The sequence below is a fragment of the Crinia signifera genome, chromosome 12 (genome assembly GCF_055691185.1).
Source record: "Crinia signifera chromosome 12, ASM5569118v1, whole genome shotgun sequence".
NCBI lineage: Eukaryota > Metazoa > Chordata > Amphibia > Anura > Myobatrachidae > Crinia > Crinia signifera.
In genome coordinates, this window is record NC_139228.1 from 15,752,194 (window position 1) to 15,768,288 (window position 16,095).

At 50.7% G+C, this 16,095-nt stretch overlaps 1 protein-coding gene and 1 long non-coding RNA gene across 8 annotated transcripts in view; one reads left to right on the forward strand and one right to left on the reverse strand.

Annotated features, from left to right (window-relative positions):
- Positions 1-16,095, forward strand: part of ADAMTSL4 (ADAMTS like 4) — a 190,146-nt gene that overhangs the window by 168,538 nt on the left and 5,513 nt on the right. For 6 of the 7 annotated variants that reach the window (XM_083167072.1, XM_083167073.1, XM_083167067.1 and 3 more), the window contains 3 exons: positions 10,580-10,688; positions 11,502-11,765; positions 13,227-13,356. In XM_083167072.1, coding sequence (XP_083023198.1) covers positions 10,580-10,688; positions 11,502-11,765; positions 13,227-13,356 — 503 coding nt within the window. The remainder of the gene's footprint in view (positions 1-10,579; positions 10,689-11,501; positions 11,766-13,226; positions 13,357-16,095) is intronic. The other variant, XM_083167068.1, reaches the window with a different exon arrangement.
- The window catches only part of LOC146050182 (uncharacterized), a 168,989-nt gene that overhangs the window by 30,031 nt on the left and 122,863 nt on the right, over positions 1-16,095 (reverse strand). The gene's annotated exons all lie outside the window — the stretch shown is intronic.

A 16,095-nucleotide genomic window follows, 5' to 3' on the forward strand; every position in this document is an offset into this window, starting at 1 on the left:
GCTGTCACAGTGACGGGGCTGACGTGCCAAGAGAGGTCCCGCTCAGACCGTCTCTGCGATGAGTGATTTGTAGGGGGTGTGGATTACGCCACTCTTACAATGAGCTTGATGTGAGCTAATGTGTGCTGAGAGCGTAACGTCACTCACGGCTGCCTGGGCACACACAGAGCCAAGTAGGTTCCTGCAGGGGTTATGAGAGATGAAGTTGCAGTATCTGATTACTCATGTAGTGCACAGGAGGTAACGGCAGGCAGAACGGCATCCCCATTATAGGTTGACAGTGTCTAGTGTCGGCAGTACGCATGTCAGCCTTTTGGTGTCTAAGTATTACGGTGTCTAAGTATTACGGTCTATCTATTCTAGACCAGGCACGGTTAAACTATGGCCCTCCAGCTGTTGTGCAACTACACCGACCAGCATGCTTTGCCACAGTTTTAGCATTTCCTAATAGCAAAACTGTGGCAATCCATGCTGGGACTTGTAGTTTCACAACAGCAGGAGAGCCAGGGGTAGGCCTTTTATTCTGTAACCAGGGAGAACACAAAGAGGGATCACTCAGGAAGAGCAGACAAGCCCTAGGTATATTGTAATGGCCGTCTCTGTATCCATTCAAACTGTCCAATCCATTCAAACTAATAGTTGATTTAGATTTTTGCATGTTGAGGTGTTAGAATTAAGGGGGGGGGGGGGGGGGGGTGACACTGTAAAATGTATCCTGATTTTGTTATGTAAAAACAATGCGACAAAGGTATAATTTGAATGGGGTTAGTAATTCTGATTACAGAGCTGCCGATCCAGCACAGGGGCCATTATTTGCCTTCTCTTCCCCATAACCCCTTTATATTTATATACAGAAAAAAGTTAAAATGGAACCTTTCCTCCTCCTAAATGTTAAAGTCATTACATGTTTGTTTTACGGCTATAAATTGGTATGTTGCAGCCCCTATTAAGGTCGACTCCTGAAATAGGTGGACATGGCTATGGGCGATACAAGCATTAGGTTGACGATGGCAAGGTCGACCTGAGTTTTTTTACATTTTTCTTCTTTGCGTGTCGACATGGACACCATGAAAGTGTACCATGTCCCCACCCGCAATGCTTCAGGCACGGTGCCTCGTTGCCCTGGTCACACAAGTCTATTTTCCCTCCACGCCCTAGTGGATGGTATGTTGTTGACATAATGCTTGTGTCGAACTTCCAACCCTGTCTACCGATTTCAGGTGTCGACCTATGGCCTGTCGACCCAGTGCATGTGGACCTGAATACGAATGAACCAACGACTGTTATCCCCTACACCAGGCATCCAAGCTGTGGCCCTCCAGCTGTTGTGAAACTACACGTCCCAGCATGCCTTGCCATAGTTTTAGCATTCCCTAATAGCAAAACTGTGGCAAGGCATGCTGGGACTTGTAGTTTCACAACAGCTGGGGGCCATAGTTTGGACATGCTTGTGCTACACAGAGGTTCTAGACCCACACCCACCATACAAACCAATGAGGCTCTTCTCTTCCTTCACCCATTCATACACAGGGCTGTACTTCTCTTGGAATTGTTTAACCCTTTAAGTGCCAGCATCTGAGATTCTTAGAATATCTGCTAAAAAATGCCAGTGTCGCTCACATTTGTTATATTTATAATTTACGTATTTATCAATTTATTATATAGCGCACACATGTTCAGCAGCGCTGTACAGAGTATAGTTGAACATTCACATCTGTCCCTGCCCCAGTGGAGCTTACAATCTATATTCCCTACCACATGTACACACAGACATACACACAGTCATTCTAGGGTTAATTTGTTGGCAGCCAATTAGCCAGTATGTTTTTTGGAGAATCGGAGGACGACACAAGCACAGGGACTATATACAATCTCTGGGCCATGGTGGGAATGGAACCCATGACCTCAGCGCTGTGAGGAAGTAATACTAACCATTACACTGTCTGTGCTGCTCACATTTGTTATATAAATTCAAATAAAAAATGTTGTGTAAAAAAAAAAAACAAGATTATATTTCCTATATAAGGTAACATTACAGGTCATTATGATTGATACAAATGTTTGCTTGTCAATTTTCACATCTATTTTGACAAATTCACTTGGCACTCAAAGGGTTAAGCAAGTCCCCAGTGAAAGGCCCTGGGTTGCTGCCTATGTAATGTGGAAAGTTTAGTAAATCAGGCAAGGTCAGTGGAAGGACACACTCACCAGCAGCCAGGAAGAGCAGGACAGTACGGAGTGTAATACACAGGTACTGCCAGCATGGAGCGATGCCAGGAATAATCGACTCTCACTTTGGAATTAACTTTATTACCGTCCACTGTGTTATATAGTAGTAATAACACGGAACGGTCGCATACTTTTACGCTACATTAAATGTGAGCTTTGTATGCATTCATGTTTATCTTTCCATGTATGGAACTTCTTTTTTTAGAGAGAACACTATTCTTATAGTGTGTACACACGGTCCGATTTACTTTCCGATGTTGACGATATAGTCAACATCGTATTGTGGTGGCCGGTGCACGAAGGGAACGGGTTCCCCTTACCTTACTGCTTCAGTGGCGACTCAGGTTCGGCCGTTCTTCTGTCTTCCGGTGGCTGGAGGAACACCTCAATGAAAGGGGACAACGTTCTGCGGTACAACTCAAATTTATTAGGAAATAAAGGCAACTTGTGCCCACTGACCCTCACGAGCACGGTAGGATTTAGGATTTAAGGCACGTTAACAAGTAACAGCAGTTATGAGTATGAATTAGCAATAGGCTCGGTAGTAATCAACGACAGGCAGCCCAAGCACACTACGCTTATACCCACTAGGGCATACAGGCTTCACGTGTTCGAAGTACCGTGACGGCTTTCAGGGTCTACACCCCCGCTCTAACATTACTACTGGACTAATGAGTCGACACGGTACCATTAACACTGAAGGCTGCGTTCGACAGGTACACATATCAGAACATATATAAAATACCGCAATAACAACCATAACGGTAAGCAATAATCTGGCTAACTGGTGCACCAGGGTACCCTCTTAACCACCAACCCGAGGTGACGTCACCATTTATATAACTCAGTCCCGGTCTACCCCTGCACAGGACGTCTTCCGGACGGTATAAGGTCCCTGCGCTCCCTTAGGGATCAATTGAGCAAGTCCCCCAAAGGCAATCACACTTTATGGCCCAGGAGCAGGAGTTCCTTGCTTTCACCAACAGATGGCGCTGTTCCCTCACAAACAGAAGGGCTTTCTGTGCCAAGGAATGTCCCCAATTAAGGTGCGGGGCGATTAGGGTGACAGCAGGGCAGACAGTGTACCCTGGGTCACTTCTCCCCGTAGAGAATGGTAGCTGTGTTCACAGTGAGCCTGTACGCTGGGGGGTCCTGAGCTGTGTCTGGGGGGAATTTTCAACTAGAAATGCGCAGGGAGAAAAGGGCTGTACGTGGAGCAGGGCAGAGTCAATACCTGGGTACTGGATACCGCTGCAGGCTCCTGCCCGTCACGACTTCCGACTCGGGCTGGATACTTCTTCGGTGGGCACTCACTAGTGGGGGCACTGCAGCCGCAGCGTTGCCCCACTCAGTGATCCTTCCACCCCTCCTGGCTTGCTGCCGACTGGCGTGGGGCTGACCTCCGGTCCCTTGGGCTGGTGGGATGTTCTGCCCGGCGTCCCCCAGTCACTCCACGTGTTGGCGGGTCCCCTGGCGCTTGCAGCCTCCCACCGCGCGGCACCCGACTTCCCCGTCTATTCACAGCCGCACAGATGAACAGAGCTGTCAGTCACCGCTTGGCGGCTGCTGCACAAGCTCCTCTCGTCCTGTCTCCCGGCCGGCTCTCCGTCCCTTCTCCTACCACGCTGCCCCACAGCACCGCTCAGCGCCGCTCACGTGAGGGTCCTTCTCCGCCCCCCTCCTTTCTTCCTCCTATCTCCTGGCTTCCACACCTGCCTGTCACCCCAGGCGCGCGAAGTCCTGGGGAAAACATTAACCCCTTCTCTCCTGCACTGGGGCCGGCGCTTCCAATATTAACCCCTTGCGTCCCGGAAGGGGGATGTGTAGTCAAAGGAGGTCTGGGGCACCACATTCACCCCCGCTTTAACGGATGCGTGTCCCCGCGCATCATAACACAACAAATAATTGTCTTATTTACACTCAAATGACTTTTATAGCACTAACAATGAGGAGACCTTCGGCTTCACTATACATGCATATAACAGGTTTTAAACAAGGATCTAATCCTGGTACCGCCGGGGAAGTGTACCCCGAGTACTCCTTTCGGAGCGCCTTAGCTCAGGCTCGGGGGCCACCTCCTCGGCCGCGCGAAGCGCGATTAATTCAACTGGCGACCTAGGCTGGGCTCGCCGTGGCATAGTGGACCAGCCCACCATCATCAATAGCTCGAGAGGGTCAGTGGGCAGTGGAGGCGAGAGGACCGCTTCACCCTTCGGCTCTTCACCACCATCATCCTTTGGTGCTGCCTTTAGCTTCTGGTCCGGTCTTAGGCGGAGCCTATGCTGACTTCTGTGGGCCGATGCTGGAGGGGCGCCGTCGAACTTCGAGGTCCGGCCACCCGCCACTATCAACATGGATTCGACTGCGTGCGAGTTCAGCCCCCGCTTGGGGTTCACTTCTGTGTGTGGCCACTTCTTCCTCATTGGCTCACTCCGTTGGGGCGGATCTTTCGGGGGGTAGTACCGTGGATGGCTTCTGTGGCTTGGGTAATTCCAACGGCGCTCTCTTCTTGCGGCATATCGGGTGCCTCTGACTGGAACGCCACCAGGGCCAGTGACGTCGACTGCCTGGAGGCCCTTCCTTCCCCTGATGACGTCGAACTCCACCGGCTCCCCGGCTTCGAGGCTTCTGTAAAAATCTCTCGCATTCTTCTTTGGGATAGCGGTGAAGTGGACGAAGACATCCCTTTCTGTATCAGCACAATTGATAAAACCGTATCCCCGCCGTACGTGGAACCAGACCACCCTTCCCTGGTTCTTTACGCGGGCTGAAGGGTAACGATCCGAGGTGGCAGGTGATCTCGCGCTTATATAGCATTGTCTGCCATAGCAAGCCTGCCCATCTTCTGGGGCTGGACCTAAGCTTCCCGTGCTCCCCGAGGTTCGGCCCTCGACCTCGGGGTGTTGGGGTTTAAATCTTCGTCCCGGTTGCCGTCTCTCTCTGTGCTTCCGGCCTCCTGGCTTCGGTAGTACGTCGGACGTCCCTGCCCATCCAACCGGTCGGGAGGCTGCCGCCCATACTCTCGGGGCGGTTCCCACCTGCTTCGGGCCGGACTTTGTCTTTCGGTTCTCCATCTTGGTTCTGCGTAGCTCGGTGCCGGTGCACTTGCCAGCCGACGCATTTCTCTCTGCATCTCCGCCATCCCAACGGCCAGTTCCTCCATTTGTTTCTGGAGCGTCTGCATCGCATCTCTGTCGGGCTGCTGGCCACCTTGCACCGCCAAGCCTTGGGCCTGTTTTGCCCTGTCAGTGGAACTGGCTGTGGCCCCGGCCGAGTTTGCTCCTTCTTTGAAGCCGATCAGTTCTGGATACTCCTCTTCCCTATTTTTAGGGTTACCAATGATAGCGAGGGCCGCCGTCTTGAAGTCCCGGAAGGTCTTGCCAGGTATCTGCGACCTCAGCAGCCGTAATTGAACCTTGACATTTTCTTGGGCCACCCCTTCGACAAATTGAACTGTTAAGGCCTCGTCGGCGTTTCGCACCTCCTCCGGGTCCACTGCTTGGATAGCCTTTAACGTCTCTTGTAGGCTCAGGGCGTAGTCCCGCAGGGACTCATTTGGCTGTTGCTTGCGAGCATACAATTTCATCTTCAGCTCAGGGATGGTCTTCGTTTCAAACGTCGTGAAGATTTTCTTTAGCATGTCTGTCGCACTTTTTTTATCTTCCGTTGACCACGAGGCCACTTCTCTGCGCGCCGATCCAGTCAGCTGCCCCATCAGCATTTCCACCTTCTGCCGTTCGCTAGGCTTATACATCCGGAACGTGGATTCTATGTTGTTCTTGAAGTCCGCAAATGGGGTTTTCTGTAGCTGGTCATCGTCTCCGCTATAGGTCAGGAGCCACGGGGCTCCGAAATAGTACGGTAGGGTGATGGCCGCGGCCGGTGTCGCATCTTCTGTGTCTTGAACGTCCTGTTCTTGATTCTGTGGGTTTGGCGGCTGTGCCGCCCCTCCGCCTTGTTGCCGCTCCATCTTTCACAGAGTTGTCGCTCTCCTGATGCACCTGGATCCTGTTCGGTGTGACGCCAAGTTTTATGTGGTGGCCGGTGCACGAAGGGAACGGGTTCCCCTTACCTTACTGCTTCAGTGGCGACTCAGGTTCGGCCGTCCTTCTGTCTTCCGGTGGCTGGAGGAACACCTCAATGAAAGGGGACAACGTTCTGCGGTACAACTCAAATTTATTAGGAAATAAAGGCAACTTGTGCCCACTGACCCTCACGAGCACGGTAGGATTTAGGATTTAAGGCACGTTAACAAGTAACAGCAGTTATGAGTATGAATTAGCAATAGGCTCGGTAGTAATCAACGACAGGCAGCCCAAGCACACTACGCTTATACCCACTAGGGCATACAGGCTTCACGTGTTCGAAGTACCGTGACGGCTTTCAGGGTCTACACCCCCGCTCTAACATTACTACTGGACTAATGAGTCGACACGGTACCATTAACACTGAAGGCTGCGTTCGACAGGTACACATATCAGAACATATATAAAATACCGCAATAACAACCATAACGGTAAGCAATAATCTGGCTAACTGGTGCACCAGGGTACCCTCTTAACCACCAACCCGAGGTGACGTCACCATTTATATAACTCAGTCCCGGTCTACCCCTGCACAGGACGTCTTCCGGACGGTATAAGGTCCCTGCGCTCCCTTAGGGATCAATTGAGCAAGTCCCCCAAAGGCAATCACACTTTATGGCCCAGGAGCAGGAGTTCCTTGCTTTCACCAACAGATGGCGCTGTTCCCTCACAAACAGAAGGGCTTTCTGTGCCAAGGAATGTCCCCAATTAAGGTGCGGGGCGATTAGGGTGACAGCAGGGCAGACAGTGTACCCTGGGTCACTTCTCCCCGTAGAGAATGGTAGCTGTGTTCACAGTGAGCCTGTACGCTGGGGGGTCCTGAGCTGTGTCTGGGGGGAATTTTCAACTAGAAATGCGCAGGGAGAAAAGGGCTGTACGTGGAGCAGGGCAGAGTCAATACCTGGGTACTGGATACCGCTGCAGGCTCCTGCCCGTCACGACTTCCGACTCGGGCTGGATACTTCTTCGGTGGGCACTCACTAGTGGGGGCACTGCAGCCGCAGCGTTGCCCCACTCAGTGATCCTTCCACCCCTCCTGGCTTGCTGCCGACTGGCGTGGGGCTGACCTCCGGTCCCTTGGGCTGGTGGGATGTTCTGCCCGGCGTCCCCCAGTCACTCCACGTGTTGGCGGGTCCCCTGGCGCTTGCAGCCTCCCACCGCGCGGCACCCGACTTCCCCGTCTATTCACAGCCGCACAGATGAACAGAGCTGTCAGTCACCGCTTGGCGGCTGCTGCACAAGCTCCTCTCGTCCTGTCTCCCGGCCGGCTCTCCGTCCCTTCTCCTACCACGCTGCCCCACAGCACCGCTCAGCGCCGCTCACGTGAGGGTCCTTCTCCGCCCCCCTCCTTTCTTCCTCCTATCTCCTGGCTTCCACACCTGCCTGTCACCCCAGGCGCGCGAAGTCCTGGGGAAAACATTAACCCCTTCTCTCCTGCACTGGGGCCGGCGCTTCCAATATTAACCCCTTGCGTCCCGGAAGGGGGATGTGTAGTCAAAGGAGGTCTGGGGCACCACAGTATCAGAATCGGATGCAGATCGCAAGGGTTTTAACCCTTGCGATCCCGATCCCGATGCGCGTTCACGTATCGCAAGCCAGAAAGTCTTGGCTGCCTTGACTATATAGTGCAGATCTGCACTATATAGTCAAGATTGTATGCAAATCGGATGTGCCTTGCAATCCGATCTGATCGGATCGTGGATCGCATCTTAAGGCACATCGAACCGTGTGTACACACCATTAGTTCTCCAGGTGAGATTGTACACAACACGTAGGAAATGACACTTTTCTTTAAAGACCCTCATTAACGAGGAAAGCATTAACGAGAGAACTTATCACTGTACCGAAAACATACTCTAGACCCTGCACTCCTCCTGGAATGTCAGTTACCAGCCCCAGTGGTGAGTGACATGTTGTCACTTTAGTGCACGGTTACCTACCCTCCTCCCGGAAATTGGGTTGCCCTTCCGGCCCCCCGGAAAGAGGGATAACCCTTCCGCATTGCCCTCCATCTCCTGCAAACACCCCCCCCAAATTACGCAATCACTGCATTTTATCCCGGCCCCCCCCCCCCCCCGCAGTGCAATGCCTGAAATACCGGCATTGGATGGCAGGGGGTGGGGCTAAAATGACGTGACCGTTCTAGACACGCCCCCAATAGGGCAGCCCGTACATGTCTCCACCCCCAAACTGTCCCTTTTTTCCTCAGTCAACTATGCTTTAGCGAATAAGATGCACATTTTACGTATAAAGACGCTTGGCGCAGCTAAGCCGCGTGGGAAGTGGTTTCGTTGGGTGTGATAGAGAAGATCTACACGGTCTAGTTAGACCATCATTATATTAACTGCATATCATCTGGTAATGGTAATTAAGATTTACATGGTCTAGGTCATGGGTAGCCAACTCCAGTGCCTCCGAGGTTATCAAAACACCAAGTTCTCCAAAACGACAAAATGCAATCAGTATAAGGAAAACATGGAGTGTAGGATTTGTCAGCGGGAGATATGGGCAACATTGGCGGGTGGATGGGAGATATCGTTTTAGTACAAACTTTGTAATTAGCTTCCCGCCGGCCAAGTCCTTTTGTTACACTGACCTGCGCCCTACTTGGTAGATATTCAGCGTCTTGTCTTCTAATGATTCATATCCTTCCACTGACCGATGAGAGCATTATGTGGAAAATGTGATTTTCTGTAGGCGGAGAACTCTCCATTCTAACAGAACAGGTGCACAGGCTGATATATACAGGACTAACCACATTCGGACAGGAGCAGGGGGTTCCAGATGAGAACTGTGCCTGGGTCTTATTGTTCTCTTAGAAGTGTGGGGAAAGCTGCTCCTGATTGGTTAGAACCCACTTGGTGTTGAGCTGCTCTAACCAATCAGAAGAGCGGAATTTCCCACCTACTGACCAATCAGAGCAAACCCATTGAGTTTGATTTAAATGACATTGTTGAAGGCTGTCATTCCAGGGCTGCTGTTGCTTGTAGTTCTACAATGGATGCAAGCATATATAACCTCTTTCAGCATGACCAAGCTTGGTTTTTACTAAGGAGGGGCACACTTTTTTTTTTTCCCTGTTAAATTTTTAAGGAGGCCCACCAGGTACAAGTCCCTACACATCACCACCACGCCCATGAGACATGAGATCTGATCAGTCACCAGGCAATAGTTACGTGACTGTCAGTCTGACGCAGGTGACTGACTGGTATGGATAGACCCAGGTGACTGACTGGTATGGATAGACGGCTTTCACCCTTAGGAGCTGCCAGTCGTACTACTCTCTATAAAGGCTGTAAAGTCTGATACAGGTTACGCTATACACTTAGGGTGCTATGGTTCTAACCCGGAGTCACCGTATATTCCAGGTGAAAGTTCCCATCTCCTCAGTCACTAGTTAAGGCCAGGACGTCCCTGTAAATAAGTGGCTGCCCATTCTGTATTGTGCTTCTCCCATCTCTTAACCCTGGTTCTGCGCAGCAAACCTTCATCCACTGCCTCGTACAGTATAGTGGTACTTGCTATAATATCCTATAAAATGTGCTTTACTGTCCCAATGTCCAACAATGTCCTGCAGTTTTATAACCAAAATTGCAAAAACTTCTGCTTCATCTCAACAGACGAGCCCCATCTTCTGTGCCCCTGTCACCGGTCTGTAAATTTAGGGCTGGGGGTAGCCAACCCTAGTCCTCGAGAGCTACCAACAGTGCATGTTTTGCAGGACTCCTCACAGAATCACAAGTGAGCTAATTAGCTCCATCTGTGGATCTTTTAAAATGTGTCAGTGATTAATGAGTGCAGCTGTGCAGCAGCTAGGTTGTCTGGAAAATGTGAACTGTTGGTAGCTCTCGAGGGCTAGGGTTGGCTACCACTGATCTAGGGTGACCTCTGTGATTTGCTTGGCACGAATGGATTCCAGTGACAGAACCGTGACTCACACATTGCTGCTACTGACCCATTACAAAGCAATTAAGGCGCCGGAAGATATTACAGAAACTGAGAACCTGTTTATTGGGTGATGCTGGTGTTTGGCGTGGAACCGGCGTTTACGGCTAGGTCAAAGATCAGATTTGGCCATAACAAACAGTAACTCTTGTGGCTTACATACATGTGGTATTTAAATGTGGACAGACCTTCCAGAGGCTGATTGACCAACTATAACTATTAGTTATTTAACCCGTTAAAGACATGAAGTCTAGTCCTACTGCATGAAGCGTGGCCGTACAACAGGCAAACACCCATCATTTATCTCTCGTCCTTTACAGATGATATTTCAGCAAGACAATCCCGGAGTGTCGTTCCAGTTCTTCATCTCATCGCCACCAACCTCTGATAGTCCCAGTTACATCCCCCACGTTCCACAGCAAGAGCACGGTAAGAGCCAATCTCTGCAAGACGTGGACTTCATTGCACACTTAGGGAACAAGTGTCCGACAGGTTGGCCAGTGGTCAGGTCTATAGGACCAGCGATTCTCTTCCACAGGCAGCAGGCTCCCAAAGTTTCACGGCAGAGGAAGGTCATGTGGTCTCCCCACCCCAATCTGGCTCTAGAACCCTTATTGGAAGTTAGCAATGCTTTTCTGGTTGTAGGAGAATCGCATTAACACTTTCCTGCCTGGGATGGCAGAACTTCTCTATCCGTACAGAAAGCAGAGGAAGTGATTGTCTACTACATTGTTATTTAGTTGGGGACATGGTCAGCGATATCACAGCCTAACTGGCTTGCTGTGCATTGCCATATGATCTTTTTGTCCTAAATCATACCTGAGCTACAGCTGTTTTTTTTTTCTTAACACTTACAAGGCCTGATTCACATTAGCGCGGTAAATGGCGAATTTGGTTCGGAGACCGATGTTGCGGCTCCGCACGTGGTAATCAGTGAATATATTCATGTGTAGAGCCTCTATGCAAATGCCTTTGGGGACCATCGAATGATTTTTGCCCCGTATGCTCGCATGCGAAAGGACGTGTGAGCGTACAAATCCTTTCACATGCCGCCGCGTATATACGCCGGTGGGGGCAGTCGTCCATTCGTCCGGCAGGCCCACTAGCTAAGCAGCAAAAGACCGCTGCTTAGCGAACCAACCTGAATCATCCCTTTAGTCTATATAGTATTTACAGTTTATGTTGATGAATCATCAGTGTGATTAAGTCATTGTTTTCTTTTTGCCTTTTATACTCTCTCAGTAGGAGCGCCGAGATCCGTGCCGTCCAGCGGTTCTCTTCCACAGGCAGCAGGCTCCAGAAGTTTCCCAACAGAGGAACGTAATGTGGTCTCTCCACCCCAAGCTAGGCCGCCGCCACCGCCACCAGCAAGACCCGCTGGCACTTTGCAGCGTAACATCCGCATCCCCCCACTCCCTGCTCCCCCCATCCACTACTGGCCGGAACAGCCGCAGTTCTTCTGGAAGCGGGTGGGGAACACACCGTGCTCCGTTACTTGTGGGAAAGGTCAGTGCATCTGCTTGAGTTTTACTAGGTTACCCGCTGTTTGGGCAGGATTGCCACTAGAAATTGTGGGGCCTGGGACTGACCAAAATGACAGGGCCCCCCTCCCCCTAAATTTTTTTATAAAGCATGCCACCATGTTCTTTTGGGTCCAGAAATGTGCGCCTTCAAAAGGGGTGAATGGACAGCAACAGTGGCGGGGTGGAACAGAGAATGCCAAGGTGACGCAGGGACAGAGACAGCGGGATGACGCAGGGACAGAGACGGCGCGGTGGGTCAGAAATGTCGGGATAATGTAGGGACAGAGAATGGCGGGGGGGATGCAGGGACAGTGAAACTACCTGGGGTCCAGCATTGGTTTACAGGTCCTCCAGCAGTGGCAGCGCTCCTGTGGTCGTGGGAATGAGAGCTGGCGCCCACCATGTGGGCGCACAGTGGGTTCGGGCAGCAGCATGCAGCGTGGAGGATAGCAGCAGGGATCCAGTGGCACCGGGAATGACAGCCACTTGGCAGGGACCCGGCAGCAGTGAGGATGAGAGGTCTGGCGGGAGCGCTAAGGGCCAGGGAATCAAAAGGACCAGCGGCAGCAGGCCAGAGCAGGGTGCTACTCACAGCTGTGGGGGCAGGGGGGGGGGGGGGTTGTGTTGCTACCCGTGGCCGCAACCGACGCTGTCCAGCTCCACTGGGGGGGGGGGGGGGGGGGGCACTCATAGGCAAATGCCAGAGAGGGTCTGGGGATGGATGGTGGGGGGAATGAGCAACCGGGCACTTCCCACTCTGTGAGTGGCCAGGCCCGGACAGCTGTTCCCCCAGCACCCCCTTATTGGCAGCCCTGTCTTTGGGATGTCCGGCAAGTCTGCCCAAATCTTTGAAGCGACAATAGTTTACAAGGCAAAACCAGGCTATTCCGTATTGCAAAAGAGGAATCTAGATATTAGTAGCTACTGGTGACTACGTCCTCCACCTGTATACATAAAGGCCAGTGTATCTGCATCTAACGTGAAGGAGATAACAGTGCAATGACCTTATTATTTCATCAGCCCATTCAGTATTCCCTTTAATTACCTTGGCCACTGAACAGACCCTGATGGTTTGGGAGTGTGACGCTTGGATATGATGTCATAGTGAGGGTGGGGAAGGAGCACTGCATTGTGTGAGGGGGACGGGAGTGACGCTGCCTTGGCTACCCCCAGAGCCTGCTCTAATCCTGCATCCAGGCTGTGTACGCCAACTGTAACCCCAAAGCATTGTGTCATCACTGCTTGTCCCATGTATGTACTTACAGTACGTGTGCTGTTCTTTCTGGCAGTCTTGCATTCCTCTCTCTAAACTGGTCGTTACAATGGCACTAATAATCTGAACAAGCGGCATTTGCACAGAAGTAACATATGTACAATAAGATGATTTGTTTCGTGATGCCCTGCTCTTGCCATGACACCCCTCCTGCTATTTTTCTCTCCGCAGGATTCTGGTACCCCATTTTCCAGTGTGTCTCCAGGAGTTCCTTAGATGAGGTTAATGAAGAAGAGTGTGATTCATCCAGCAAGCCGTTCCCCCAGGAGGAGGCCTGTAACACCCAGCACTGCCCGGCCTTGTAAGCACAGCCTGTTACACTGTTACTATAACACGTCATCTGTAACACCCAGCACTGCCCAGCCTTGTAAGCACAGCCTGTTACACTGTTACTATAAGAGGTGTCATCTGTAATACCCAGCACTGCCCGGCCGTGTAAGCACAGCCTGTTACACTGTTACTATAAGAGGTGTCATCTGTAATACCCAGCACTGCCCGGCCTTGTAAGCACAGCCTGTTACACTGTTACTATAAGAGGTGTCATCTGTAACACCCAGCACTGCCCAGCCTTGTAAGCACAGCCTATTACACTGTTACTATAACACGTCATCTGTAACACCCAGCACTGCCCGGCCTTGTAAGCACAGCCTGTTACACTGTTACTATAAGAGGTGTCATCTGTAATACCCAGCACTGCCCGGCCGTGTAAGCACAGCCTGTTACACTGTTACTATAAGAGGTGTCATCTGTAATACCCAGCACTGCCCGGCCTTGTAAGCACAGCCTGTTACACTGTTACTATAAGAGGTGTCATCTGTAACACCCAGCACTGCCCAGCCTTGTAAGCACAGCCTATTACACTGTTACTATAAGAGGTGTCATCTGTTACACCCAGCACTGCCCGGCCTTGTAAGCACAGCCTGTTACACTGTTACTATAACATGTGTCATCTGTAATACCCAGCACTGCTCGGCCTTGTAAGCACAGCCTGTTACACTGTTACTATAACACGTCATCTGTAACACCCAGCACTGCCCAGCCTTGTAAGCACAACCTGTTACACTGTTACTATAACATGTGTCATCTGTAATACCCAGCACTGCCCGGCCTTGTAAGCACAGCCTGTTACACTGTTACTATAACACATCATCTGTAACACCCAGCACTGCCCAGCCTTGTAAGCACAGCCTGTTACACTGTTACTATAACATGTGTCATCTGTAATACCCAGCACTGCCCGGCCTTGTAAGCACAGCCTGTTACACTGTTACTATAAGAGGTGTCATCTGTAACACCCAGCACTGCCCAGCCTTGTAAGCACAGCCTATTACACTGTTACTATAAGAGGTGTCATCTGTAATACCCAGCACTGCCCGGCCTTGTAAGCACAGCCTGTTACACTGTTACTATAAGAGGTGTAATCTGTAACACCCAGCACTGCCCAGCCTTGTAAGCACAGCCTATTACACTGTTACTATAAGAGGTGTCATCTGTAATACCCAGCACTGCCCGGCCTTGTAAGCACAACCTGTTACACTGTTACCGTAACACGTCATCTGTTGCACCCAGCACTGCCCGGCCTTGTAAGCACAGCCTGTTACACTGTTACTATAAGATATCATCTGTAACATCCAGCACTGCCCGGCCTTGTAAGCACAACCTGTTACACTGTTACTATAACATGTCATCTGTTACACCCAACACTGCCCGGCCTTGTAAGCACAACCTGTTACACTGTTACTATAACATGTCATCTGTTACACCCAGCACTGCCCGGCCTTGTAAGCACAACCTGTTACACTGTTTCTATAACATGTCATCTGTTACACCCAGCACTGCCCGGCCTTGTAAGCACAACCTGTTACACTGTTACTATAACATGTCATCTGTTACACCCAGCACTGCCCGACCTTGTAAGCACAGCCTGTTACACTGTTACTATAACATGTCATCTGTTACAACCAGCACTGCCCGGCCTTGTAAGCACAGCCTGTTACACTGTTACTATAACATGTCATCTGTTACACCCAGCACTGCCCGGCCTTGTAAGCACAACCTGTTACACTGTTACTATAACATGTCATCTGTTACACCCAGCACTGCCCGGCCTTGTAAGCACAGCCTGTTACACTGTTACTATAACATGTCATCTGTTACACCCAGCACTGCCCGGCCTTGTAAGCACAGCCTGTTACACTGTTACTATAAGAGGTGTCATCTGTTACACCCAACACTGCCCGGCCTTGTAAGCACAACCTGTTACACTGTTACTATAACATGTCATCTGTTACACCCAGCACTGCCCGGCCTTGTAAGCACAACCTGTTACACTGTTACTATAACATGTCATCTGTTACACCCAGCACTGCCCGGCCTTGTAAGCACAACCTGTTACACTGTTACTATAACATGTCATCTGTTACACCCAGCACTGCCCGACCTTGTAAGCACAGCCTGTTACACTGTTACTATAACATGTCATCTGTTACACCCAACACTGCCCGGCCTTGTAAGCACAACCTGTTACACTGTTACTATAACATGTCATCTGTTACACCCAGCACTGCCCGGCCTTGTGAGCACAACCTGTTACACTGTTACTATAACACGTCATCTTTAACACCCAGCACTGCCCGGCCTTGTAAGCACAACCTGCTACACTGTTACTATAAGAGGTGTAATGTGTTCCCTTCCCTACGGGTTTTGGCTGCAAATAATTTCAAGACCGTTTTCTTAATTGACAACCATAGGTTTCTGGAACATACATATCGGTGTTAATTCAAAATTGGCCTGCGTACTTTTTTGTGACCAAATCTCTCATTTGAATACTGTATGTCCCAGTGTCTGATTGTAAAGCACGGTAGGGGTTATTTGTTATTAAATATTGGCAGGTAATTACCCCTAAAACCATTTTTTTGTGGGCTAGCCGCAAATATCAAGTACTCCTCCCCCCCCCCCTCCCCCCCACGCGCTTGTATCATGGAGGGACTGCAGCAGGAATCTCCAATCCCTGCTGCGATGCCTCCCGTCACACCGCCAG